Below are 9,426 nucleotides of genomic sequence, written 5' to 3' on the forward strand. Positions count from 1 at the left end.
GAGGCGTGCAAATGGTTCAAATGTGAGCTGTGTTTGTTCAGAGCTCGCATAGAACGAGGTTTGATTGTGCATATGACGCAGAAACATGAGGATTCGCAGATTCAGTATTTTTATTACGAGCAGTACGAAATTCAGACGTAAAAGAAGTGGGAAACGAAGTTTTATTTAGGTTTGTTCAGTTAAAAATATCAATCGTCATATCAATGGCTACACTGTGATTACTTGAGTTTAGTTTTTGAACAAATTTAGGAAATGTTACAGGGTTGTTTGAAGCACACAATTACGGGAGAATTAAACTGGAGATATTTGGTAAAATGTAGAACGAAAAATTAGCTAAATTCCGACTTTATTTACATAATAAATGTGTAGATATATTGTGTACCACATCCTCAGTTCAAAATATAACAATTTTTAAAACGACGAAAATAAACAATCCTGTTTCAAAAAATTTTAAAACGTGAATCAATTTTATCCCAACAAAACCTTTTCTTTATGGCGCAAATTCATCAACAATTTACTTTGCTTCATTCTCCCTCTGACTCTCCTTCTTCATCAGAATACTCGGAACTAAACATGAAATTTTTCACAAATTCGTACAACCCATCCTCACTTTCAGATTTCTTGATGATTTTATTAATGACTTCTTGTCCACTCTTCATTTGTTTTCGAAGCTCTTTTTTACAGTCTTCCTCGTCGTCTAAAAACAAATGCAAATAAAAACGACCACAACATTTTTAAATACAAACCTGAATCCACTATATCATAAAAAAGTGCTTGATCTTTTAAGACTAAATGAATGGTAGGATATTCAGTAATTATTTTGTTTCTCAGACAGTCCTTCAGTGTGTATGTGGGGTCGATTTCGTAAAATTTCTTTCCACTTTTTCGTTCCGCTTTCAAGAGAATTCTTATACCTGGTAAATCTGCGGCTTGATAGTACTGCAGCTTCTCCTGCATCTGCTCACTCTCCTGCTTCGCCAAATATTTACTAAGAATTGAGCTAATCCGGCCATTTTCAGGCACCCTTTCCTCGCTGATTTTAAAATTCTCACTATTAACAAAAACCCAGTCCACATGCCACTCAATTATTTTTGTTCCCGTATTAAACATCGAGCTGTTGTTTTTGTGCCTAGCAAAACTCCTTGGTAAAAACTTAAGCGAGATTTTTCTCTGTAAAGCCTGCTGCTGCAGCAACAAAAACCGCTACAAAGTCTCAATTAATATGATTTTGATTACGAGAGTTAAAACTTTACCCTGCTTAAACCAAATCTCAAATTACACCTCGCTTTCTTTGAAACGTCCACCACCCTCGAAATCTCCTCCAAAAGCCTGTAGTCGCTCGACAAATCCAAGTTCGTGAATTTGTTCACTGGGATAAACTTCGTCCGGTCTCTCACTCCGCTGCATTCCACCTCGAGTTTGTGGATTTTGTTGCATTCTAAGGAACACGTTTTGACTTCGCATCGGGGGCAACAGTATTTGGAGTCCCGGATGGCGCAGACTTCGCATTTGCCTAGTCTGAGTTCACTTATTAGACAACATAACATCAAAACAAACGTGAAAACTTACTTGGTTTTTTTAGCAGGAGAGTCGCTGTCTGGGGTGCTTAGGGGCGAAGTTGTGCTTGCTATAGCCATGTTTTTATACTTTCACGAATAAGAGTGTATTTGTGGATTTATTCTCAATTTTTATTTGAATTTCAATCAACCACAAAATGGAAGTGTGACACACAGGTATGACACCGCAGAACTCAATACAAGAAATGAAACCTACGTTGTTAGAGTAGCTTTCAACACGAAAGGGTACAGGTGGTGGGAGTGCGCAGAACATCGTTTTGGTTTGGCCTTACAAATATCGTGCAAACAGTGGCAGCGCAACTTAAGCCCCGCCCCTGTACCTTTTCCTGGTGAAATTACTTCTACGATTTGTTTTAAAAGTCCCTAAATTTAGGGAGTTTGATTCGTTTGACAGTTCTTGCTGGATGTTTTGAGTACGGGGGCCGTTTGATTGATTTAAATACAAGGGGCGGTTTTTCCGGTATTTTTAGATCTTGTACATCAATTTCCAATAATTACAAAAAACATCCTAAACTACAGTCCTAAACTTTAATTATGAAACGGTGGACTAAGAGGAAAAGCCGGGTCTTTTTATTATACGGGGTGTCTGGAAAATGGAGGATTAACGCTACGCCCTTAACAATCAACTGATGAGCCTGGGAAAAATAGTAAAAAAATTCTTTCTCATATTTTGACGGAGTCATAATGATTTTAAAATTGGTTCTTTTGCTACGGTTAACAACTAAACCAGTGAGTTAAATACATAGTCACTGGTCTCGGTCTCCGCTTACAACATCTGTAGATGTAAGTTTTGGTAGATTTGATACAAATGGAGTGAGATAAAGAAATTAGTTTTGATAGTTATGAGAGAAACTTCCGAATAAATCGAAGATGTTAAAATGGAAAAATCGAAAAATTGAAAACTGGAAACTTTTGGGAATCAAAAAATTGAAAATCGAAAAATTGTAAGATTTGCAGTTTTCAATTTCTGGGTTTTTCACTTTTTCAATTTTTCAGCGTCTCTGTTTAAATTTTTCGAGTTATCAGTTTGTTTCTTCAGTTGTTTTTTTATTTACAAATAAACACGATTTTTCGTGTTTCTGTGGTGATTTCGATTTTGGATACTCATTGAAGAAACGAAAAATCGAGAAATCGAAAAATTGTAAAACCAAACAATTGCAAATCGAAAAATTAAAAATCGAAAACTGGAAAAATCTAAAAACTGAACAATGCAAATCAGAAAATTGAAAAACTGAAAAAATGGAAATTGCGAAATTGAAAAATTGTAAAATTGAAACATCAAATAATTGCAAACTGAAACATTGAAGAACCGAAAAACTGAAAAATCGAAGAATAAAAAAATCCAAAACATTGTACCTAATTGTAGAAACGCATAATTGAGAAATCGAAAAAAATTAAAAAATAAAAATCAAGAAATCCAGGAGAGAAAAATCAGAAAATTTATACGAAAAACGGAAAAACCGAAAAATTAAATATTGAGAACTTGAAAAAAATAAAAAACTGAACACTGATAAAAGAAAAATCGAAAAATCAAAATCGCGAAACCAAAAAGTCGAGAAATTGGAGGAGCGAATAATTGCAAACTGAAAAATTGACGAACCGAAAAAATGAAAAATTAGTTTTGATAGTTATGAGAGAAACTTCCGAATTAATCGAAGATGTTAAAATGGAAAAATCGAAAAATTGAAAAATGGAAACTTTTGGGAATCAAAAAATTGAAAATCGAAAAATTGTAAGATTTGCAGTTTTCAATTTCTGGGTTTTTCACTTTTTCAATTTTTCAGCGTCTCGGTTTAAATTTTTCGAGTTATCAGTTTGTTTCTTCAGTTTTTTTATTTACAAATAAACACGATTTTTCGTGTTTCTGTGGTGATTTCGATTTTGGATACTCATTGAAGAAACGAAAAATCAAGAAATCGAAAAATTGAAAAATGGCAACCCAAAAAATCGAACAACGGAAAACCCGTAAGCTCGCAAATCGAAAAATTGTAAGATGAAAAAATTGCGAATCGAAGAATTCAAAAATCGAAACATTAAAAATAGAGAAATCGTAAAACTTTAAAATGGAAAACTAAAAAATCCAGAAATCGAAAAATTACAAAATCAAAAAATTGCAGAAACGAAAAATTAAAAATTGAAAAATTCAAAAAATTGTAGAAACGCATAATTGACAAATCGAAAAAATAAAAGTCGGGAAACTGAAAAATCAGAATACCTATGTACTGAAGAAACCAAACATTGGAAAATCGGAAAATTAAAAATCGAGAAATCGAGAAATTGTAAAATCAAAAATTGCAAATCGAAAAATTAAAAATCGAAAACTGGAAAAATCTAAAAACTGAATATTGCAAATCAGAGAATTGAAAAATTGAAAAAATGAAAATTGCGACATTGAAAAATCATAAAATTGAAAGATCGAATAATTGCAAACTGAAACATTGAAGAACCGAAAAACTGGAAAATTGAAGACATTAAAAAACCCAAAAAATTGTAATTGTAGAAACGCATAATTGAGAAATCGAAAAAAATTAAAAAATAAAAATCAAGAAATCCAGAAAAGAAAAATCGAAAAATTTATACGGAAAAACCGAAAATTTAAATATTGAGAACCTAAAAATTCAAAAAACTGAAAACAAAAAAACTTGCAAATCGGACGATAGAAGAAAAATCGAAAAAATCAAAATCGCGAAACCGAAAAGTCGAGAAATTGAACGATCAAAAATTGCAAACTGAAAAATTGAAGAACCGAAAAAATTAAAAATAGAAAATCGAAAAATCGAAGAATATAAAAATCCAAAAAATTGTGGAAACGCATGATTGAGAAATTTTCCAGAAATAAAAATCGGGAAATCGAACAATTGGAAAATTGAGAAATTGAAATATTCAAGAAACGAAACATTGAAGAAATCATAAAATTTAAAATGAGGAAATCGAAAAACTGAAAAATGGCAACTTAAAAAATCGAACAATGGAAAACTCGGAAACTAGCAAATCGAAAAATTGTAAGATCAAGAAACTGCGAATCGAAGAATTCAAAAATCGAAACATTAAAAAAAGAGAAATCGTAAAACTTTAAAATCGAAAACTAAAAAAATCCAGAAATCGAAAAATTACAAAATCAAAAAATTGCAGAAACGAAAAATTGAAAAATCAAAAAATTGTAGAAACGCATAATTGACAAATCGAAAAATTAAAAGTCGGGAAGCTGAAAAATCAGAATATGTACTGAAGAAACCAAACATTGGAAAATGGGAAAATTAAAAATCGAGAAATCGAAAAATTGTAAAACCAAACAATTGCAAATCGAAAAATTAAAAATAGAAAACTGGAAAAATCTAAAAACTGAACAATGCAAATCAGAAAATTGAAAAACTGAAAAAATGGAAATTGCGAAATTGAAAAATTGTAAACTTGAAACATCAAATAATTGCAAACTGAAACATTGAAGAACCGAAAAACTGAAAAATCGAAGAATAAAAAAATCCAAAACATTGTACCTAATTGTAGAAACGCATAATTGAGAAATCGAAAAAAATTAAAAAATAAAAATCAAGAAATCCAGGAAAGAAAAATCAGAAAATTTATACGAAAAACGGAAAAACCGAAAAATTAAATATTGAGAACTTGAAAAAAATAAAAAAACTGAAAACTGATAAAAGAAAAATCGAAAAATCAAAATCGCGAAACCAAAAAGTCGAGAAATTGGAAAAGCGAATAATTGCAAACTGAAAAATTGGCGAACCGAAAAAATGAAAAATCGAAAAAACTAAAAATCCAAAAATTAAAAATAGAAAATCGAAAAATCTATATTGAGAACCTAAAAATTCAAAAAACTGAAAACAAAAAAACTTGCAAATCGGACGATAGAAGAAAAATCGAAAAAATCAAAATCGCGAAACCGAAAAGTCGAGAAATTGAACGATCAAAAATTGCAAACTGAAAAATTGAAGAACCGAAAAAATTAAAAATAGAAAATCGAAAAATCGAAGAATATAAAAATCCAAAAAATTGTAGAAACGCATGATTGAGAAATTTTCCAGAAATAAAAATCGGGAAATCTAAAAATTGGAAAATTGAGAAATTAAAATATTTAAGAAAAATCATAAAATTTAAATTGGAGAAATCGAAAAACTGAAAAATGGCAGCTTGAAATATCGAAAAATGGAAAACTCGAAAACTAGCAAATCGAAAAATTGTAAGATCAAAAAATTGCGAATCGATGAATTCGAAAATCGAAACATTAAAAATAGAGAAATCGTAAAGCTTTAAAATCGAAAACTAAAAAATCCGGAAATCGAAAAATTGAAAGATTGAAAGATCGAAGAATTACAAACTGAAACATTGAAGAGCCGAAAAAACGAAAAATCCAAAAATTCCAAGAACATTGTAGGAAATTGTAGAAACGCATAATTGAGAAATCGAAAAAATAAAATAAAAATCAAGAAATCCGGAAAATAAAAATCGAAAAATGTAGGTATACGAAAAACGAAAAAACTGTAAAATTAAATATTGAGAACTTGAAAAAAAAACTGAAAACCGATAGAAGAAAAATCGAAAAAAATCAAAATCGCGAAACCGAAAAGTCGAGAAATTGAACGATCGAATAGTTAACTGAAAAATTGAAGAACCGAAAAAATGAAAAATCGAAAAAACTAGAAATCCAATTAAATGCATAGTCACTGCTATAGGTATATACCTACGATAAACGGATTATCCAACACAAAAAGATTTTTTGAGTTCGAACCAGTAGTTTTTGAGATTAGCGCGTTCAACCAAACAAACTCTTCAGCTTTGTAATATAAATATAGAAGTATAGATGAGTGCCACAATGGCCTTATGAACGAGTTATTTATACTATTTTTTCTACCACACACGTTTTTTCGCAAAATTTAATTGAAATTTGAGTTTTTTTAAATCTGGGGAATTTGGCGTGGTTGGTGAACCACGAGACATTTAAAGTTCGAATTGTCAGAACAACAATTGTAAATCGAATTAATTCGAATTTTTGTGAGACCAAATAAATTTTATTTCATCTACCTAATAGTAGTCTTTGTATGTTTGTATTGATGAGGCTGATACATGTTTAAACTACATATTAATTTTAATAATAATGAAAAAACTTTCAGAGTTTAAATAATATATTTGTAGTCACTGCTACCAGTCACTGCCAGTTTCTCTGCCTGAAGACGGTACTGTGTACCGAAACACGTGTGTGTAGCAGTGACTACAAATATTTTATTTAAACTCTGAAAATTTTTTCATTATTATTAAAATTACCTAGTAGTCTCCCAAATTTTTAAATACAAAATTCATACCTATATGATTTTACGTTTTCGATATTAGTAACACTTTTACAGCAAAAATACAGATTTATGACAGTGGAAACATTATTTTAAATGCGTTCTGTTAAAATTTACTCCATTTTGGATAAATTATTAGGAAACTTATTATAGAAAGGACTAAAAGACGCTCTAGGATTATTGATGAACGAAAAAAAAACCTGTAATACTGTGACATAAAGCAGCGTCCCTACTAAAAATACGTAGCACCGAAAACAAAGATAATTCATCAGGTATATCCTCCGCAATCCAATTAAAACTAGATTCCAAGAAGTAAATCAGGTTTAGCTCTACTGTGAGGCATTTCTGCGAACTTCATAAATAGTTTTCAGAGTGAGTTTTCGATCTAGAAACTAACACTTTTTGAAAAAAAAATCAAAATTGTATAACAACATTGTGCAATTTAATGTTGAAACAATGTGATGACATCGGCTCATTAAATGGCATAATTAACATTACCAAAATTGTATGAAATAACATACTCATGTACTTGTGGTTTACGAATTTACCTTGATTTTGTTTATTTTTACTATATTTGTTTATGGTTCAATCCACCTTCTTCTTTAGAGAAACAGTATGCAACCGTGTTACAGTTAGTGTGGCTATAATAATAATAATATTCAAAACATTTTGTTCCATTGTGACTTAATTAATGATTTTAGTCCTCTGTTGCGAGGAAAAATAAATTTTCAACGTGATATTCTTTTGATCTATAAACATAATCAATCGTAGTTAAGCATATACACTGATAATAATACACTCTTTTCCGTTGGTTATTTCCTTAAATATAAGTATTTCATATTGTCCGAACCTATGTCTGCTGCTGGGTGTCATTCACGCCACTGGTTTTTACTGCATAAAGATTATCAGGGAACAAAAGTCACAAACATTTTTTTATAATTTTTCGAAGAAGCGGGATTTGGTAGACCGTTCTTTAAGGACGAGAGAAGTTCTGTCCAAATAACCTTCCACAATTTTTTTATTTTTAAATTTTTGGCACTATGGACGAATGATTGATAGAACAAATCTGTTTTGTTCTTAAAAAAGTTAAGTTTGTTTTTCGAAATTTCTAAATTCAAATTCTTTTCAATATTTTTCTTAAAAACAATCAAATCAATACAATTCAGTATGTCCCCATTTTCTGTCAGTGTTGTAACCGCTATTGTCGCCACTGTCTCCATGAATGTTTCTCTGAATTTAATGTTTATCAAAATCTTAGTGACGTATTCGTCCCTTATACAATGTGAAGATCAAAAGTTCCGACTGGAGCTTGTCATCATAAATCTTTGACAGGTTAAGTTCATGGTGTTTGTAAAATGTTGTTAACATTTTTCAGGACGTATCTTTAAAAATCAAAATCTCAATTATTTATGAAAATTTTGGTACGCGGTTATCACCAGTGTTTTCAGCTTACTAAATTCTATAAATATTCTCATTAACATTGTCGACTTTTTTCTCGAAAATGAGATACTGTGAAAACAGCTTCGGCACAAACATGGGCTTTGTTTAAAGATGATAGTAAACTTATTTAAAAAGAAACTGAGTAAAAGTTAAATAGAGAAAATTGTGGACAGATTATATTTAACATTTCGTAACAATAAGTCTGCTAATAATGAAGATATAATTTCTAGTGACAGTACTTAATCCCGTTATAATTGACGAATTCTTAAAAATCTGTTAAATATTTTCTTAAAAGTTATAAATAAGTAGTTCTCAAAATATTATAGCGAAATAATTTTCGTAATTAACTAAGTAGGTAAATATAAAAAAGCAAAGGAGGGTCATCCGTTTACTATAAGTATATTCATTAATTAAAGAAACTATCGCTATAACATATTTTATTATTTTAATTTTTCTGTAAAAGTTTCAAAATTTCTCCAGAAAAGACTTATTAATTAAAAAAGATCTAACTTTACCCATCACCTCAATTGCTTAAAAATAGCATTTAATGAAAGAAAATAAAAAAATAACTTTTTTGTGAAAGTATCAATATCAGTTTTGGTCAATTCAGTGTAAATAGTTGTCATTGAGCTAAACACATTTGCTCAAATTAGAAATTGTAAAGCACAGTGACAACATCGTTTACCCCTCTCCATTTACCTCCTCCCATCAGCACAAGTCAAGTTTCACAATAAATACCCCCTAAATGCCTTAAAACCGCATTCTCTTTCGAAACGTTCTTCGACGTTGTTAAACATCAAGATTTCCAGAAATTTTATATTTAGGTACTCAATCATTTTTCATTTATTTTATTTGAAAGTAAAATTGTTGGTGCTTCTTTGGTAACTAATTATTAGTATTTTTTACAGATGTCTTCAGTTATGAGCAGGCGAAGGCGCCTCCGCAGACGCAGGCCCTGGCCCTTCCGCTTGGAGCATGTTACGGTCCGAAGTGGCGATAATAGGAGTACATTTCGTCAAGACTACGATTGTGCAACCATAACACATCACGCGACGATGTCGAAATTAATTTTTTAGGACGAAAGGATCACAATTGATTATTTCTACAAA

The 9,426-nt window shown here is 30.6% G+C and overlaps 1 protein-coding gene across 1 annotated transcript; it reads right to left on the bottom strand.

Moving 5' to 3' along the window:
• Window positions 1-524: 524 nt before the first annotated feature.
• On the bottom strand, window positions 525-1,736 carry LOC135130799 (box C/D snoRNA protein 1-like). The gene is made up of 4 exons (XM_064058220.1): window positions 1,570-1,736; window positions 1,254-1,518; window positions 747-1,203; window positions 525-697 (listed from the first exon to the last, which is right to left on the bottom strand). The coding sequence occupies exons 1-4, from the start codon at window positions 1,635-1,637 to the stop codon at window positions 525-527; spliced, it is 963 nt and encodes a 320-aa protein (XP_063914290.1). The 5' UTR covers window positions 1,638-1,736.
• Window positions 1,737-9,426: the final 7,690 nt, after the last annotated feature.

This window comes from Zophobas morio, unplaced genomic scaffold, assembly GCF_036711695.1.
Source record: "Zophobas morio isolate AGI-343-1 ecotype UQ-CSIRO unplaced genomic scaffold, CSIRO_AGI_Zmor_V1 ptg000018l, whole genome shotgun sequence".
Lineage (NCBI taxonomy): Eukaryota > Metazoa > Arthropoda > Insecta > Coleoptera > Tenebrionidae > Zophobas > Zophobas morio.

What these genes read in the sequence shown, in the direction of transcription:
- LOC135130799 (XM_064058220.1), bottom strand. Translation starts at nt 1,637, where the DNA reads ATGGCTATAGCAAGCACAACTTCGCCCCTAAGCACCCCAGACAGCGAC. An exon ending in TGAGATTTGGTTTAAGCAGG is followed by an intron (nt 1,204 to 1,253) that starts GTAAAGTTTTAA and finishes GAGACTTTGTAG; the next exon opens with CGGTTTTTGTTGCTGCAGCA. An exon ending in TTATGATATAGTGGATTCAG is followed by an intron (nt 698 to 746) that starts GTTTGTATTTAA and finishes ATTTGTTTTTAG; the next exon opens with ACGACGAGGAAGACTGTAAA.